The following is a 19366-nucleotide window of genomic DNA, read 5'->3' as shown; positions in this document are numbered from 1 at the left end:
GAACCTAAAACTAAGTGCTGTTCCTCTGTAGCCTGGAAGTTATCTATGGATAGGGGCAACTAGGATCAAGGGACCTCATTTCTAACATTCTTAATCAAGTAGGAGGTGGGGGAGACAGAACCCAGTGTAAACTTGATCCTGAATTTCTAGTCTAAATGTGTTGTGCTTCCAGCAGCAGGGTCCCAATTATTAATACCAGTCCCATGTGGTATAACAGGGAGTGGCTAGGTGGTGCAGTGAATAGAACACCAGCCCTGGAGTCAGGAGGACCCGAGTTCAAATCCAGACTCAGACACTTAACACTTACTAGCTGTGTGACATTGGGCAAGTTAAGTGACTGACCTCCCCCTTCAAAAAGCAACCCCCCCCCCCAAAAAAAAACAACAAAAAAGACCAGTGAATTTGAGAGAGAGGTTCTGGGCTTGAACCCTGGCTATCTCACCATTTGTGTAACCTTGGCCAAATCACTCAAACTCTGGGCCTCAGGTTCTTCAACTTTAAAATGAGGCTGGACTGACTAGATGATATTTATGGTCCCTTCCCAGTCTTGATCTCTTAGGAAATGGTGGCAGTGGCAACATCCGAGTTGAGCTTTAAAAGATGGGTAAGAAGTTAAAAGGTAAGGGAGGTGGAATGGGAGTATTGGGAGTAGGGGAAGACAACTTCAGTTTCACAATCTTGATTCCAGTGACCCAAGAAAAAGAAACTGCATCAACATTTTCTTGCATTTATTCACATAGAGAAATAAGAGTTGCTATAAATCATAACATTGCCTTCAATACAAATAAATAGCTCTGGTTTCTAAAGGAAACAGCTCTATATAATTTAAAGTCAAATATTCTCAAAATTCCTATTAAAAATAGAAGACTGGTTTGCACTAAATAAGTCCTACTTCATCCCAAACCTGCTGGGGATACCATCCATAAGACAATGGCCAGGCAAGCCCTCCCATCTTTCTGAATAGGAAGGATTATTACTTGCACCAAAGAGATGTCTTTACTTAATTGCCAATATGTGCTACCTCAAAGATAGCTCAAGAGAGACACTTAACCAGGAAGCAAACAAATAAACAACCCTCCCACCCCCCACCCCCAACTATAAGAGGTTTCTCTAAATCCAGTATTTCCTGAAACTATACCATGATGCAGTGAAATTGCCAAGAAGTTTCATTTCTGATATTCAACAAATATAGGAAGGTTTGTGTTGCTTTAGAGAATGAGCATGCTTTATTATAAAGAAATAAGGGGAACCTCTTGACCATAAAGTTAGGTGTCACCCAGAATAAATCAATGACCTGGAGGAATGAACAAGCTACCCAATGAAACACTTGGACAAAATTTACCCTAAATAAGTAAAGTTGTGCTGGCAGAAACACCATCCCCTTTGGCTTCATGGATACTCAACTTTCTATCTTTTACCACGAGGGTTTTCCAAAGTCAAATAAAATAGAAAACAAGCAGGTGGGTTCTAAATATTAAAATTAAGCATATTTGCCAGAATAGAGGCTGCTCTTTCTAAAAACATTTCTTCCAAACAAACAAAAAAACCCCAACCTGGATTACAGGCTGTACTTTAGGTTTAGGTGATAAAATACAGTTTATTCAGACAATACAATAAATTTTAAGTTATAGAGTACTTCTTGTCAAAGAAAATCCCTAAATTACTTGGCCAATGACTGAAATACCAATTATACAAACTCCCTACTCGTAGTCCCACTCCTTCCATCTTCCCTACCCCACAACACAGCTCAATCTCTGCTACTGAATTAAGAGCGACAGATTGGGAAAGAGGGTGTGCGAAATGAAAAGAGGCTATGCTGGCCTTCATGTTTGCTAAAAGAGCTATTTCATTTTACCTCTGGTAGCCAAAACGTAGTTCTGAAGAAGGCATTCTCATGCTATAAAACTTCACTGGTAGACTTCTAATTTCTAAAAGTTTTTCAACACTCTTACAGGTTTATTAGTTCATTGTGTAAACAATATTTTTAAAAAGATGCATCCCTAGTTTTACAAAAGGTTTTCAAGACTGAATTGTCTCGGTGAAAAATCATCAATAGACTCTATAGATTTATCTCCTTTAAAATAGTTTTCAGACATCCACTATGCCTTCCTATCTGGAATTTAAAACATGAGAAAAGGAATGCTTAAACAGATTAAGGACCTGCTCTCTTTGGCAAAGAACTTTTCCTTTTCATTCCTTATCTGTAGCATTTTCATACTGTAAAACTTTGGGGACACCTCTGAACACAATTAAAAGGCAGAACAACCAAAGTAGTGTCTGGTCACCTTCACCATCCACCCCTTTTACTGCCCTGAGATGCTGAAGGCATTTAGGCAAGGCAGAACGTACACTTTTCCACCCCATTCCATCCCTACTTCTTTAGAAAACGAGCACTTTGACAAATTTCATTTTCTTGGTTAAAACAGTTAGCTTCTCTTTTTCTGGTATGTTGAATAATGTTTGTTGGACTCATAAAATGCAAACAGCTAAGTCAACTAGAGTATCCCTGTGTTAAAAGTCAGAGCTCTGGATCCAATTCAATTTATTCTGGATGGTGTTCAATTCTATACATACTTTGGGCAAGGAATAGCCATAAGAAAAGTTTAAAATGCCATGTTACAAAACTCTAACGTTGTGATTGTGCTCTTGGATAGTACCATTTATATCTACAAAGTACAAAGGCAGAGGACTTCAGGTGTATAAAGCAGTTTTCTTTGCTGCTACAGTTATTCCCAACCATCATCTTCGAGACTTCCAAGCAGTTCGGGAGTAAGGACTAGTCCTTTTTTTATCTGGTGGTTTAAAGTAGGAATAGACAGGAGCTGCTGAGTACTCGGCATCAGGGTTTTCGGCCATCATTTTTAGCTTGGCTTCGATTGCTTTTATCTTTGCACTGACGCTAGAAAAAGAAGGGCAAAAAGTTCATAAGTGATGGAATGATAATAATAAGAGTGTGATTTCTATTATACCCAAAGCTTATAAAGTGCTTTCATCACAGGAAGTAGTAGCATCCCCATTTTACAGATGTCAAAAACTGAGGCAAAGTGATTTGCCCAGGGTCAGGCAGATAGAGGGATAGTGTGGTGTAGTGAATAGAGAACTGGCTTCAGAGTTCAAGTGGGTTCAACTGGATTCAAGTCCTCCTTCTTACACATATTAGCTACTGGACCCTCAACAAGTCACTTAACCCCTCAGTGATCTAAGCAGAAGAACTTCATCCTCAAAGGGAACTCTCCATATGAATGAGATCATAGCTTCAGTTCCTAGCACCAAGAAGATACTGAGTGTCAGAACTGGAGGTCCAATTGGAACTCGGGTGTTGGGACGGCAAGTCCAGTCTTCTTTTCACTTTACTTTGTTGCTTCTGCTATCTGGAAAAGGGGCTCAAATTTTACTACTTCCTCTCAATAGAGAGTAAAAAAGCACACATGTAGGGGCAGCGAGGGGGTGCAGTGAATAGAGCACCAGCCCTGGAGTCAGGAGGACTCGAGTTCAAATTTGGACTCAGACACTTAACACTTACTAGCCATGTGACCTTGGGTAAATCACTTAACCCCAATAGCCCTGCCCTCCCCCCTCCAAAAAGAAAAAAAAAAGCACATGTGTAGAGGACAGGACTGAGTTTGAAATCCACAGACCTGGGATGGAATTCTGGTTTTAACATTTACTAGTTTCATAACCAAGATTAACTCATTTGTCTGTTCTAGGTCTCAGTTCTTCTCTATAAAACAGGGATAATAATCTCTCTGACCTACTTCTTAAGGTTGTGAGAAAATCCTTTTTGTAAAACTTCACGTACTATGGAAATGTGCTGGTTATTATAAGCAACAGAATCTTCAGATAGTAAGGTTTCATACAGGTATATGTAAAACTAGATGTTATTAGAGTGATAATACTGCACTTTGAACAGGGAAAATGATACACCATGTTGTTTAACCTGGGAGTCAGGAAAAACTGAAAAAGTCAGCAACACAATGGCATCATGAATTGATGATGAAAGTCAGTAATACTTCTGACACAGCAGAGTGAAATGGAAAACCACTATCCTCTGCACCACTGTCAAAATAATCTTCCCTATCCGGTTGTCAACTCTCTACTTAAAAATCTTTAAGTAGCTCCCTCATAAAATTCAAGCCATTCTGCTTGGCATTCAAGCCCTCCATAATCTTAGTGCCATCTCACATTTCTAGCTTTCTCCCTCCTCTCTGCCTTCTTGTCCCTCTAAGAAAACTGGATGAGACTGTCTCTGGAACATTCCCTGCTCTCTCTTGCCTCAAACTTTACTAATGTTATTAACTAAACCTAATTCAAATGCCATGTTCTCAAGGAAGATTTCCTATTAGCTAGCAACCTTCTTTTTCCATTCAGATCTTAAATGAGATTTTCATATCTCTTTAATGAATAAATAAAATACTTATACTTTAAAATAATATAAAATACTTTAAATACTATAAATAAATAAAATACTTATATCTTTAATGAATAAAATACTTATACTTAGATGTGTCAATAGATGTGTGTATGTAACATATTTTACTGTTGTTTGCATAACATCTTATCTGCCTACCAGATGATAAACTTCATTATCTAAACTTTGTTATCTTCCTTAGCATATAGCAATATTCTCCACATAGGACCTAATAAATATTTGTTGGATGAATTACTTTAATTGTTTTATGATGGTCTCTTTCTGGGTCAACAAGCAAGTCAAGGCACTGGAGCCCCTCTGGAGAATTTCTAACTCATTTTCTCGTCTTCCCGTATGCCTGGCCACCTCTCCTTCTCCTGTCAGCAGATTACTCCTATGTAAGAAACAGAGGATGATTTGTGTGGTGCTGACTTCTTGCAGTCTGTGGATTTCCTTTCAAGTCCCGGGCTCTGCTTCCCTGGATCTGACAAGTCAAAACACCAAGCCTCATAATGAATCTCTTTGGGATATCTGCCACTAAGCAGTAGGTCACTATCTCTTCCATCCTTAGAGCTTGGGTAAAACTGCTTCATTTCCACATATTAAAAACTCTCTTTTCTTTCAAGGTTTAGCTCTGGTGCCAACTCCTCCAAGAAGCTTTCCTGGATTCTCCAGGTTAAAAGTATCTCTTCTTCCTCAGATTTGCTTAGAGCACTTTGTTGTACCTTTATACTGATCACACTTACTTGTGTACATGTCATTATCATCCCTATTAGACTCTATGCTCTTTGTGTGATCTAGGCAAATCACAGATATCCTAAGCTTCAGATTTTTATCTGTAACATGAGTATAATAATAATGCTGCTGCTTACCAAAGACTTGTAAAGAAAGTGCTTTGTAAACCTTAAAAGTGCTTTCTAAATGTGAGTTAATATCCAGTACTTTTCCTTTACTAGGTATTTAATGCTCTACAAATGCCAAGAGTCCTGGGAGAGACTAAAAGACAATCTAATCATTGCCTTTGCTGAGCTTCCAAATGAGATATAGCTTAAGATAGAAATTGACTCTCGAGCCTCATATGAGGCTACAACAAGGAGAGGAAACACAAACTTGTGAACTGAAAAAACCCTTTGATATTATATAAACCTATAACAGGTCTATGGACAATTAGGGAATGTCATTTCCCTGGGAACTTTGGCCACTTGGATACAAATTGCAGGCAAATGATTCTCCATAAATATACATGAATTTTAACGAGAGATAAAAGTTGATGTTTTTCGTGTAGGAAAAAAAGTCAAGGTAACTACACATTACTGGAAAACATGTGTGCGATATGTGGATGACAACAGCTCGCTTTGACACTGTCCTTTACAGTGACAAAGCACCCCCCGGAAACTCTTAAGGGGGAGATCCAGGACCCTTGGTGCTCCTTTCAACTTGTTCCTGCCATCTAAAAAAGGCAAAGTAAATAGGACCCGGAGATTGAAACCCAGGGGAGACATTTATGAGAATGACAGCTTGGGATAATGGGAAGACCACTGGATTCACAATCTCAGGATGAGTATGAATTCAAGTTCCGCTCCTCATTAACTATGTAACTAAGTTACCTTAGGAATTCAGCTTCCTTATATGTAAAATGGGCAACTTAGAAAATCTGTTCCATCAAATTGTAAATTAATTCTATGATACTAGATGGTCTCACACTATATAGCATTTTTATAGCTTATAAAGTGCTTTTGGGGAAGCTAGTAAGTAGCAGAGCCAATGCGTAAGTTAAGGTTTTCTGATGCCATGTTCAGGGTTCTTTTCAGCATCAATTTGGCTGTCTCTCAAGAAACTAGAGACAAATTATTTTTAAAAAATTTCATAAAACACAAGAAACTACTCTTTTTTAAACTTTGTATTCCTAATGCCTAGCACTACACACAATGTACTTAATAATATTTCTGAACTGAATTAAAACACAAAACAGATGGTATTCTACTTGGGGAACTTGTTTGCTGTGGGAAAATGTAAACCAATAAGAATTTATTAAGCCCTACAATGTGCCAGGCATGGGCCTAGGTGTTGGAAATACAAATATAAAGTAAGATAGTCCTTGCCCTCAAGGAGCTTACATTCTGCTAAGGAGGAGCAATGTGACATAACATGATCTCAAGTAAATATCTGAACACATATAGAATCATATAGAATAATACAAAGTGATTTATCTTAGTAGTAGAGAGGAGGGCACTAATAAGTAGGGGAATGAGGGAAGGCATTTGGAAGATGAGGACAGCAGCAAGTTATCTAGGATGAAGGAGTCAAAGATAATGTCACAGTTATGAACCTGGATTACTGGAATAACAATAGTGTGCTTCTGATAAAAAAAAGGGAAGGATTGAAAGAGGTGTTTAGGGGATTCTGAACATGTTCACTTTGAGATGTCTCCAGGATGATCGGTATGAAATGTCTGATAGTCAACTAATGTAGTGAGATTGAAATTCAGGGGAAATACTAGGGTTAGATATATAGATGAGGGAGTTATGGACATAAAGATGATACTTATAGCCACAGGAGCTAATGAGGTCACCACCAGAGAGAAAGTAGAGAGAGAAGAGTGGGAGGCAGGGCCTAGAGGAACACTCATGCCTGGGAGTGTGATACAGATGATGAACCAACAAAGGAGCTGGAGGAAAACCAGGAGGGTAGTGTCATGAAAACCCAGAGAGAAGAAAGCATCCAGGAGAACACGGTACTTAAAAGTTCCAAACAGTGTAAGAAAGATGAGGACTGGGAAGACCATCATGTTTATTGATCATGAGATCATTAGGAACACTAGAAAGAGAAGCTTCAGTCAAATAATGAGTTCTGAAACCAGGTTGCAAAAGATTCAAGAGTAAATGCAAGAACTGTAGATATCTTTTTCTAAGAGTTTGGCTGAGAAAGGGGATGAAGTATAGGATATGAAAATTTGAGGGGACAGTCAAGCCTAGTCAAGGTTTTTTTTAAGGATGAGGGTAACTGGGGCATGTTTGAAAATAATGGGAAAAGAAGCAGTGGACAGAAGTTGAATATTTAGAGGGGGGTGTGACTGAAGTTGCAATCTTTTAGAGAAGAGGCTTTGACCTTGGCAAAAAGAAGGGCCTCTTTTTTTCAGAGCCTGGGGCAAGGAGATGAGACTAGAGGATGTCACGGGGTTTTGAGAACCAGAAAAGTGGATGATATATTGAATGGTCTCAATTTTCTCTGCAAAATAATAGGAAAGGTCCTTACCTGAGAGAAAGAGGTAGGGAGAAAAGAAGGTATGAGAAATCTAAGGACAGAAAAGGCTTGGAAAAGCTTTTTCAGGGAGTAAGATAGGGAAGTAATTAGAAAGGAATAAATGGATGAACTTGCTTCAATTAGGACCCAGTTAAAGTTGGATAAAATACATTTATAAGGTACCTAGTCAGCATGTGTGACTTCCAATTAACAGCAAGTATGTGGAAGTGGAAGTAACGGAAAGTAGGAGAAAGCCAGGAATAAAGTTTGACAAGAGATAAGAATCGATAGGACAAGGGGTGGAGGAATTTCAGAACAGAGGGCAGTATAGCATCAAATTAGCTAACTATAGGGTCAAGGCTGGAGAGAGAGGGGAGTGGAAGTAGAGCAAAGGTAATGGCCAGAAAATCCTAGAGTCAGAATGTGAGGCAACAGGAAGCTACTGAAGCTTCTTCAGCAGTAAAGCGACATGCCCAGCCCTGTGTCCTGGGACTATTAATTTTGTTTCTATGTGGAAGATGGACTGAGAGGGGAAAGAGTAGCTACAAGACCAATATGGACATCTTTATATTTACTGAACAGTTACCAACATGGACAGGAGGAGACAGATCCTTATTTTTGATGAAGTGGAAAGTTTACTTTGTCATGAACAAAGCCCAGGAATATCAAAGACAGACTACAACATGGGAATGATGTTTTGCAAGACTCTGAAATATAAACCTTACCTTAAGTTGGACTGAGTGGGTTCAGTGCTTGATGATGGCTCAAGACTGATTGGAAGGATTTTGTCATTCTTGTTATGGTCATATCTCTGAAAGTAAGGAAAAAAAAGAATTACTTCATTTTGGCAATGACTAGTCTATAATACTAATACTAACTAGCATTTACGGTATATAGTGCTTCAAGGTTTGCAAAGCACTTGCACATATCATTTCGTTTACGCCTCACAGTAGCTCTTTGAGGTATGTGCTTGTTATTAACCTACTGTAAGGTGAGGAAACTGAGGCTAAGAAGGTAAGCCACTTGTCTAGGGGCAGACAGCTAGTGTCTGAAGTAGGATTTGAACTTGGGTCTTCCTGATTCCAAGTCCAACAATCTATTTATTATGCTCACCTTGCTGTCTTTAATTTGAAATCTAAAACTAAGAAGTTCCCAGTCCATATGCTAGTAAAATCTAAAATCCTTTCACATTTTGATTAAATGAAAAACAATACTATGCTTTAGTTCCAAACCTTTAAGTTCAGGAACATGATGAAAAGCTTATTTTGATATGGGGTATCTTCTTTTGGCAGGAAGTTTTAGTTTTAAATTCACTGATGATACCAACAAACCAATATGGGTACCTCTTGTATTCTATACTTATAAATTCTAATTTTATTGTTTCAACTTTATTATTGCTATAGCTGGCTTCTTTCCATATTCACAACTCACCTCAAAATCATGGTCAGAAATGTTATGCTTGGAATGTTACCTATGGTTTGCTGAATCCTGCAAGTCTCCACTGGTTTGAGGTGTGTGGAGAGGAACAGGAAATAAACCTGTAGTTACTGATCTAGAAAAAGTTCTATGGTAAAAGAGAAACCAGACTGTCAGAACTGAAAGGGACATACAATAGAAAATATTTTGAGCTAGAAGGGACCTTAAAATGTTTTAACAAAAGACCTTAGAACATAGATGCTGGAACATATACACTGTTACAGATGATAGGGATGTTATGACAAAGAATATTGGAACACAATGAATTCTTGGAAAGAATCTCAGAATAAAGCATGTTGGTCTCCTAAGAGGTTATAGAGTCTTAACTCCACATTTTTCTCTGACCAGCACTTAACAGAGTCCTTTACACATAGTAGCTGCTTAATAATGCTTTACTGAATTAAATTTTTACAGCTCAGGAAAGTAAGGCTCTGGTGAAAATTTGATATCTGAGGAATTCCTATGTGAGAATAAGTAAAGTTTTTCCTTGAATAATAAACATAGCATGGTGTAATAGACAGCATGCTGGACTCAGGAGTCAGGAATACCTGGTTTAAATCTGGCCTTTGACAGTTACGTGGCTTATGTGACTGTGGGTAATTCGCTTAACTTTTCTGGGCCTCAGTTTTCTCATCTGCATAATAAGGGGATGGGGGGGGGGCAGCCAGGTAGCACAGCGAGTAAGAGCACCGGCTCCAGTGTTGAGAACACCTGGAGATTGAATCCCGGGCTCAGACACTTAGCACCCACCCAGAAACACCTGGCCATGTAACCTTGAGCAAGTTACTTAACCCCAATTGCTTAGGGGTGGCCAGGTGGCTCAGCGAGTAAGAGCACCGGCTCCAGTGTCGGGATGACCTGGATCAAATCCGGGCTCAGATACTCAGCACCACACCCAGAAATAATAACTGGCCGTGTAACCTTGAGCAAGTTACTTAACCCCAATTGCTTTAAAAAAAAAATAAATAAAAAATAATAAGGGGATCGGACTAAATGGCCTCTAAGGTTCTTTTCAGCTCAAAGTCTGTGATCCTAAAACGTGAAAGATTTAACCAGGAGTCCTTGGAACATTTTATTGTAGGGAGACAATGCAGAAAAAGCAATGCTATGAAGCAGAGTCTCTCAAGTGAAAGAGAAATGACAATTTTCCTTGTTAGCATTTTTCAGTAGGATGCAGAACATGGACATAACCACTAGTTCAATAAATGTGCTTTAGTTTGCATTTGAGGAAAAAGGCACCCAGTGACTTTTCTCTGCTTTTTCTATTCCTTGCAGATAGAAGAAGACATTAGTAATGGCATATATGACCAGAAAAGGAGGTGGGTCAGTCATGTAGTGAGAGCGAGGGATAACAGATATACAACCTGAATGCTGCACTGCTACCCAGGAAGAATCAAAAGGACAAGAGGAAGGCCTTAAGCTTGTTGGGTTGATCCCATATGAAGATTTACAAGAAGACATGGATGAGACCTGCATATGATTCTCATCCATCCAAAGATGGGTTCAGGTATGTAACAAAATAAATGCTTTTTCTTTCTTTTTTTTTTTTTAAAGCAATTGGGGTTAAGTAACTTGCTCAAGGTTACATGGCCAGTTATTTCTGGGTGTGGTGCTGAGTATCTGAGCCTGGATTTGATCCAGGTCATCCTGACACTGGGGCCGGTGCTCTTACTCGCTGAGCCACCTGGCCGCCCCTAAGCAACTGGGGTTAAGTAACTTGCTCAAGGTTACATGGCCAGGTGTTTCTGGGTGGGTGCTAAGTGTCTGAGCCTGGGATTCAATCTCCAGGTCATCCCAACACTGGAGCCAGTGCTCTTACTCGCTGTGCTACCTGGCCGCCCCCAACAAATGCTTTTTTAATGAGAATATACCATGATGAAATTGTGGAGTCATTAAGTTTCTGCTTCTAAAAGATATGTATTAGGCTCTATGAAAAATGAAAATATTTCTAATTGTCCAAACTTGTTTTTCAACAGAAAACTCTCAAATTAATACTTGGTTAATCTGGTTACCTGGATAATATGGGTAGTTTTGTTTACAGTTGAGCTTTGAGAATGAGGAAGATGATAGCTTTTGATGAGTCAATTAATAACCTATTTGTTCAACAAACATCTATGTGAGAATAAGTGGTATATAATTAGCAAAGAGATATATATCTATATAACATCTGTTATATACCTACTCTATGCAAAACACTGTGCTAGGTAATGGGGGAGAAACAGAGCAAGGTCATAACAGTTTAAATTGCTTTGTGTTTTACAAAGCTCCTTCTTTGTAACAAACTCTGAGGCTGGTAACATAGGTTATTAGACCATCTGCATTTAACAGATGAGTAAACTGAGCCTGAAAGGTTAAATTAATTGCAATACAATTAAGAATGGTTACAGTTCAGTCTTGAAGTTAGGGTGTTTTCATTTCAAACCAAAGCTCTTTCAACCATATGATGCTGAGGTCAGAAACTGACCTCAAGGGAATTTTAGTCTAGCAGGAGGTTTTCAGAACAAATACCATTGAATTATAGATTCACAGACCTATACATATATATAACAATGTTATATAATAGTTGCCAACAGTCAAATCTTTAAAGATATTATTGCACAGCCTTAGGGATCCCTTCTTGTACCTTCTCCCACCCCAAGGAATTAGTATTTCACCACCTCTGTTCTACCTAACTCCAAAAGAAGCTGTAGCCTGAATGTCCAACAATTCAATCTTTGATTTGAGCCTTTCTAGGTTACAATCTCTAGAGCTCAATTCCCGGATGAACTGAGACATCTTATTATTTAGGGGCAAAACAGAAATCCCAAAGCCCCATGCCACTACCTAAAACAATTCTAAAAGGCTAGCACACATGGGTGCTTAAAATTCCCTTAGGGACAATTTGCTTTCCAAATTCTTAGGACAAATAACTGCTTGTTGGCCAAAATGTAGGAAAAAACTTAATAAGGATCCCAAAGTGGAATGGAATGCCTCAGAACAAAGTGCTTTCTCATGACTGGAGTTTGAATAGAAGTTGGATGACCATTTTTGGGGTATATTGTAGAAGTGATTCTTGTCCAGATGTGAGTTGGACAAAATGACCTACTAGGAGCCTTCTAACCTTTTGATTTTATGAAAGGAGCTCATCTTTGTATCAGATTGAGGCAACACCAGAATGTGAAAATAGTTTTGGACTTAGGAGTCAAAAGACCTGAACTTTGAATTGTGGCTCTGACAGCTGCTGGTTATGTGATGCTGGACAATTGTCACTACAGCTCTCTGACAATCAATTAAATATTATTTTATTAAACACTTACTATATAAAAGAGTGTAGAATAGACAAAGGGACAGTCTTGTACCTAGGAAGACCTGGGTCCACGTCTTACCTCTGACCAGTAGTAGTACAGGCTATGTGATCATGGGCAAGTAATTTAACCCATCAGTGTCCCAGGATATTCATCAGTGGAGTTTTTGCTAATTAGATTTTGCACATCAATAACATCACAAGTCTGGGCCAAAACCAAAACAGAAAACATGCAGGGCACTGTGCTAGGGATACATATACAAAAGCAAGACAATCTCTGCCCTCAAGGAGTTAAAATTCTGAGAGAAGGGCAAGAACAACTCGCACACAGATAAGTAAATATATAACAAAAGTAATTTCAGAGGGCAGGGAGGGAATGCACAAACAAATGGGTGACCAGGAAAACACCTCATGTAGGGGATGACACTTGAGTTAAACCTGAAGGGAGGGAGCTAGTCCAAGAAGTAGAGGTTATGATAGCTCTATCAGGACACTGCAGGCATGGGAGACAGTTTGTGCTGAAGCACAAAGTTGAGATATTTTTAATGTTGTGTAGAGGGAACATCAAGGAGGTCAGCTTGGCTGGAATACAGACTATGTGGGAGAAAGTAACATGAAATCAGTCTAGAAATATAGGTTAGAGCCATATTGTAAAAGGCTTTAAATATCAGAGAAGTTTGTATTTTAGTCTAGAGTTAAAAGGGAATCAGAGAAGCTTTCTGAGCAGGTGAGTGGAGTGGTCATATTTGTTACCTTAAGTTTTCTCATACATAAAATAGGACTAATAATACTTGCTACACATCCCAAAGTGTTATGGAAATTCAAATTGTTATTATAAAGTGCTTGCCTCACAATACCCTTGTGAGTAGGCATAGTAAATATCATTATACCTATTTAATAGATGAAGGAACCAGGGCTCTGAGATGTGAAGTAACTGGATCATGGCAAAAAAACAGTGTCTGAGGTAGAATCTGAACCAATGTCTCCTGATTCCAAGTCTAGCAGTCAACAAGCATTTTAGGTGCTTGTGTGCCAGGTACTATGATAAGACTGGGAATACAAAATATATGCTAAAAAAAAGAGACAGTCCCTGCCCTCTAGGAGCTCATATTCTAATATCAAGGACAAAAGCTTAATGAAGAGATTAATGGTAGAGGTCAGGAGTCATTCCTAAAGTGGAATGAATGGCTTGGGCCCTTTCTTTATCTGCAACAATAACTGGCTAGTCTTGAATGGTAAAAGCTGCCCCTGCTGTCAAAGTGCCTGACCATTGTTTTCGGTCTCCTAAATCTGAGATGCCTATATTTTTCTTTCTATTGAATGGGATTCACCTTGACTTGGGCATGTGCCCACCGTACCACCAGCTTCTTAGATAGGGCCAGCTTGCCATTGAGACACTGGATCGCTTGCTCTGCTTCCTATATAGGAAAAAGACCCATGTTAGTAAAAAAAAGTAAATGTAGGTTTGGTTAGATCTGTTATCATAGGATGACCTCAATTTGGGGAGCTGAATATAACTAGCAGAACTGCTTTTAACAAGCAAATGACTATTGTCAAAGTGATACAGTGGAGAGAATACTGACCTGGGACTCAGGAAACCTGGGTTCTAGCCCAAGCTCTGCTGCTAACTTCCTTTTGTGAACAGAGGCAAGTCACACAGCCCCCACTCTACCCCCCCCCCTCCGCCCCCAGGCTTGAGTTTCCCCATCTGTAAAATGAAGGAATTGGATTAGTTTCTAAAATTCTTTTCAGCAGTAACATTCCACATTTTAAGGTCCCTTTCAGCATTGAAAACCTAGGCTTCAAGGCTGCATCAAAAAACAAAAACAAGTGGTACTGCCAAGCATTTTTATCATGAGGCCCTTCACAGACTACAGGTCAATATTCCCTAGGGGGCTAGGGAACTCTGTCATGGAGCTGGACCTATACTTTGTACTCAGTGTAGTAGTGCTTTCAGATGCTGCGGGAGTCAAGGAAACTCCAGGCAGGAAAAAGCAGAAGCCAGTCAAGGAGACTAAGCAAAAAGGTGGTTGTGTGAGTCAATCTTTGCACCTGGTTTTCAGAAACAAATGCTTTCAACTAATGAAAACACCCTTCCTTTTCAAGGAGTAAAGAAGTTGAAAGGAATTCCTGAACCTGGATATTAGCTGGCCTAGGTCACCCCCAGGAAACTTGGCTGTATGGTTCCTGCTCTACCAAACATCCTTGCCCAATCTGTGTTCACCAAGTTAAGATCTGAAGGGCAATCAGCCAAGTGCCTACTTCATGTATGTACTGAGGATGAAAAAGCCACTGAGTGTCGGGAAACTACTGAGAAAGAAGAGGTTATGATGGAGCATCAGAAGAGTTTTTTTGCTTATGTCCTAGCTCTGCCTTCCTGGGTGTCTGAAGTACCTTCTACCACCTAGAGTTGACCAATGCTACTCTTTCCTGCCCCATCACAGAGCACACATGGCTAGACAGAGAGACAAGGGAAACTTTTGTTTTCATTTCTACTTCATAATGTGAATGGCCACTGTGCTTTGCCTGCTTCTATGCTATACTACTGTGCAGGATCTTTGGGAGGTGGCAGAGGCATACTGTATTGTATTGAAAACACAAACACTAATAATGCTTTCATTTATCACTGATATCAAAGTAGTTTCATATCTACTGTCTCATTTTGTAGTCTTAAGTAGTAGTAAATAGTAGTCAAAGTGGGTATTATCTCTATTTTATAGATGAGGAAACTGAGGGGCAAAGACAGGCAGGGTCCTGGCCCTGGTCACATGGCTAAAGCTGTGATCACAGAATGTATGCTTAGAACAACCCTGGAGGTCACCTAGTCTACCTACATTTTACACAAGGGGAAACTGACTCCTGGAAAGAGAAGATGACTTGCCCACAGTCTTGGGGTCTTACCTGGGTCTCAGTGTTCCAGGCCAGAGCTCTCTCCACTACACCACACTGTTAATAAGTCATGCAGTCTGTCCTCTGAACACTGAGACACTGCTCTCTCCAGTTTCCTTGCCAAAATGGTGGCCGTTTTCAGTGATTCCGAATCAAACAAAGTACCCATCACATTTTAATATCTGGGAAAAGTCAAGAAGAGACCTAGAGTATACTCCTTTTTAGGAATAACTGCTAAAAGGTAAATTTTTTTTTTTTAGTTGAGCTTACTCAAAAAAGTACTTAGTAAAGTCCCTTGTGTGGCAACTTTGTACTGTGAAGTTTCTATTTGTAAAGTTCATGATCTAAGTTAGCCCTCTCAAACGAATGATGATGTAACATAAGGAAAAAAAAAGTATCGTGGCTAAAATTAAGATTGTTTCTTGCTCTCCACATACTCACATTAGTGCATGTTCCTAGAGGGCTTTGGGGTAAGGAATAAATGATGAACCAATCATATAATAAAATAAGGTTTGTAGGTGGTCCCCCACAGAGCTCTAATACCTCAAGGCCCAAAAGCAAAACTAGTTTTGTTGGCCAGCCCCCGAAGGAATAACTGAGACTGCCTGAACACTGGAAAAGGCAGTTTTATGCCAAACACTAACATCCTCTGGCATTCAACTTGGAAAATAGGTCAGTGTAGCCTCAGGTCTTGGGCCTAAAATGTGCCCCTGTAGGAAGTGAATGAATTAGTTTCAATGAACACACTGGAGAGATAGCACAGGTACCTGTTTGGTTTCAAAGTTGACAAAACAGTACCCTCGGGGCTGTCCTTCCAAAGCACCAGATTTGTGGAAAAGAAAGTCAAACTGCTTTACTTTGCCAAATTTCTGAAGGAGTTTAAGGAGGTGATACCTGTTGAGAGAAGAATAACAGTCAGGAACAACATGCAAAGAATATGCCACACTTTGGTTGGCTACTTATCATAAAGCGGAAAAGGCAGAGGGGTTGAGAGAAGATCATTTACCCCACAGATGCTCAATTCTTAGCTACCTTAATCCATAGTGGAAGTCTATATTTCTGCAGTCACAAATCTTGAAAGAAGGTGTGGGAGTATAAAGAGGCCTAGACTTCATGTCAGAAGACCTGGGTTCAAGCATTGACTCTGCTACCTGTGTGACCTAAGGAAAATCATTTGTTTTTTGAGTCTCAATTTCCCCACAGAAAGGCATTTACTAAATGCCTATCATGTGCCTGGTGCTTGTGCTAAGGTTGGAGATACAAAAAGAGAAGTCCCAGGCCTGGAGGAACTGACTTTCTAATGGGGGAGACAGCCTGTACCCACAGAAGTAATAGAGAATAGATACAAAATGAATACAAGATAGTTCGGGGGAGGGACTCACTAGAATGTGGGAGAAAGAATACTGGATTTAGAGGAAGAGTACATGGGTTAAATACCTGGCTGTTATTTACTATGTCTATATTGTGAGCAAATTACTTCCCTTCTCCAGGTTGATTTCTAGTCCCTTTCAGCTAAGAGAATGTTATGATTCTATGATCTCCCTTTATTATATAATTGACTATATAATCTTCAGCTCTGATATTCTGTAATTCTAGTTCAAGTATCATTTTCATTTTACTGATGAGGAAACTGAGACCTAGACAGTTGGGGCCTAGTTATTGATGCTACTACTTCTGAGTCCGAACTTGAACCCACAACTTCTGAAGCTGGAAATTCAGCTCTACCACACCCTTCTGGCTCTCTAACATTGCACTCTGCCCAATGATGTTCTATTTTGTTTGGCAAACAGAGTTGTTTGCCTCTACTTGGAATTGTGACTAAAATTATTGTAGTTCTAACATAAAAACAACCCCCTCCCCCACCCGCAACCAACAGCTGTCTGGCCTGCAAGCTCCATTTGTTTTCCTTTTGGACAAGGACTCAAAAATAGTGTAGATTTATTTATTTTTAATTTCTTGGCAGTGGAGTGCTATTTGTAAATAACTACAATACTACCAAGAACAAAACAAAACAGCTACACACACACACACACACACACACACACACACACACATATACATACACCCCCACACCCCACTAGAAAGCATTTCCCATCAGATAAGGGCTCTTCTACAAGTCTAACCACTATCAGTAGCATTTCCATAATGGCTTGAGTGCTATTCCCTGATGTGAATGAATGAACACCAAGACAATGGTGAGCCCCAAACTGAGTGGCTGGCCTGATGTAGAGCTAGGGAACAGTGCCAGTCCCTTTGAATCATCCCTGAATAATTAGCCAGATACATGGGCTGCTGAAGAGCCGAGATCATGGGAGCCAAGGAAGAAATTTAATCCAGACAAGGGTGTTCACCCCCAAGCTCTTGCTTGCCTCTTCTGCCCCTCACCCCCTCTCTCTGGACTCCTTACTCCAGAAACTGTTTGGTTTCTATAGAGCTTTTTAAGTTATTCAAACAGATGTGGCCTCAACAGGTTGCCTCGGCCAAGCTCAATTTCCACTTCCTGTCATCTGATGTCGAGGGTGAGACAAACCAACAGCTCTCCCATTTCCTTTTCCGCTGGTCTTCCTCCTGGCACCCTCCACACTATTCAAACCGAGAGTCAAGGCTCTCTCTAAACAATGCTGTCCCTGGGATACTAAAAAGGTATCAGACCACATGCTAAATCTGTTATTACTGGGAATTCTACCCCATAGGGAGCTACTAATGTTGTCATAGCCTCATTTATGTTCATGCTTTTTTTTTAGGCAAAACTCATCAAAAAAGGGTTCTTAAGTAAGGGTACCTTTAGGGAGAGTGGAAGATACAAAATGGAATTTTGTCCTTTGCATAATCTGATACTGAAGGACATGAACAGCACATTTTCCTGAGTTCCCAGGGGGCAAGGAGATATAACACAGGCCTAGTACTGGATTTCAGTCTCCCAAGGCACACTGCTGTTCCAGGTTACCTTTCCAGCTTAGTACAGTATTTCTTTTCACATTATTCTACAGTTCAGCCAATGGACAACAATCTGCTCTGTATTTTTCTATGTATTCACATAGGACATAGCCCATTCCTGGCACGCCATACCTCGTCACCTCAAATTTTGGGTTTTCTTTTCTTTAACCTTCAGCTCAGGTGCTTCCTCTTCTATGAAGCCTTCACTGATCCATCACTGATTCACTAGGATAGAACTGAGTTTTTTCTCCTCATTTTTTCCTAGAGCACTTTCTCTGGATACTTCTCCCCATTACACTTGATTTTCTATTTTGCTTTTTTCCCCTCAACCTGCAAGTAGACCACAAACTACTAATATCCATTTTGCCTTTGTTGGTCAGTGCCTTACAGTGATTGCACACAGCAGGCACTTGAAAAACTTCTGAACTGAACTGGTATTACTCCATCCTTTCAGGGTACTTGGGAAGGGCAACACAACTGCTAAGTCCTCTTTTCTCAGCTGTCCCTCAGATAGTACCTGCTAATGAGAATGGGGTAGCTAAGTTCCTATGAGGAGGGAAAGGGTTAAAACACACTAAGTATAAATGGTGGTTTTATTCATTTTTCTGGAAAGGTGAAGTATATGTATAGTTTGTAGATTTCACAGAGGAGCTATAAAGCCTCCAAAATGCCTTGGCTTTCAGCTACAGCCTCTATACATGACACCCATTCAAACTACTGCCTATTCAGTAACTGTCTATTTTATGCCAGCAGTTGTATAATGTTAGGTCAAAGCACTTTTTTTTGGTATGTTTGTAACTGACCCAAGAGCTACTATAGGTGGGTCATCTTTTCTTTAGCTCTGTTCTGCTTAGTAGCAGGAAGGTAAGGTGACGGGCATTTCCTAGGAAATGAATTTTATTCTAATCAGAAAGAAACATGCCGACAGATTATTCTTTGAAAAGCTGTAACAAACACATTTGCCCAAGGAGTAAGACCTTAAGGAACATCTGTGAGGTCTATGTCTTTCAACCGCTCCAGGATCCTTTTCTTGTCTCATTATTTCTCGAAATTATCAGAACACTGAAACAAAAGGAATTAACTGTTTACCATTTGGCTTCCTGGAGATGGGGACTGCAAACCCTGATAGT

The 19366-nt window shown here is 39.8% G+C and overlaps 1 protein-coding gene across 2 annotated transcripts in view; it reads right to left on the bottom strand.

The window, feature by feature from the left end:
- Nucleotides 1-713: 713 nt before the first annotated feature.
- The window catches only part of RBM18 (RNA binding motif protein 18), a 28647-nt gene continuing 9994 nt past the window's right edge, over nucleotides 714-19366 (bottom strand). For both annotated transcript variants that reach the window (XM_069073750.1, XM_069073751.1), the window contains exons 3-6: nucleotides 16067-16193; nucleotides 13742-13828; nucleotides 8377-8462; nucleotides 714-2899 (exon numbers count right to left, since the gene is read on the bottom strand). In XM_069073750.1, the coding sequence (XP_068929851.1) occupies nucleotides 2740-2899; nucleotides 8377-8462; nucleotides 13742-13828; nucleotides 16067-16193 (460 nt within the window). In that variant the 3' untranslated portion in view covers nucleotides 714-2739. The remainder of the gene's footprint in view (nucleotides 2900-8376; nucleotides 8463-13741; nucleotides 13829-16066; nucleotides 16194-19366) is intronic.

The sequence above is a fragment of the Petaurus breviceps genome, unplaced genomic scaffold (assembly GCF_028583685.1).
Source record: "Petaurus breviceps papuanus isolate PSGF00001 unplaced genomic scaffold, PetGlider_PUasm1.0 90879, whole genome shotgun sequence".
Classification (NCBI taxonomy): Eukaryota; Metazoa; Chordata; class Mammalia; order Diprotodontia; family Petauridae; genus Petaurus; species Petaurus breviceps.
The sequence above is the reverse complement of the archived record's forward strand: the minus strand, read 5'-3'. Positions and strand labels throughout refer to the sequence as shown.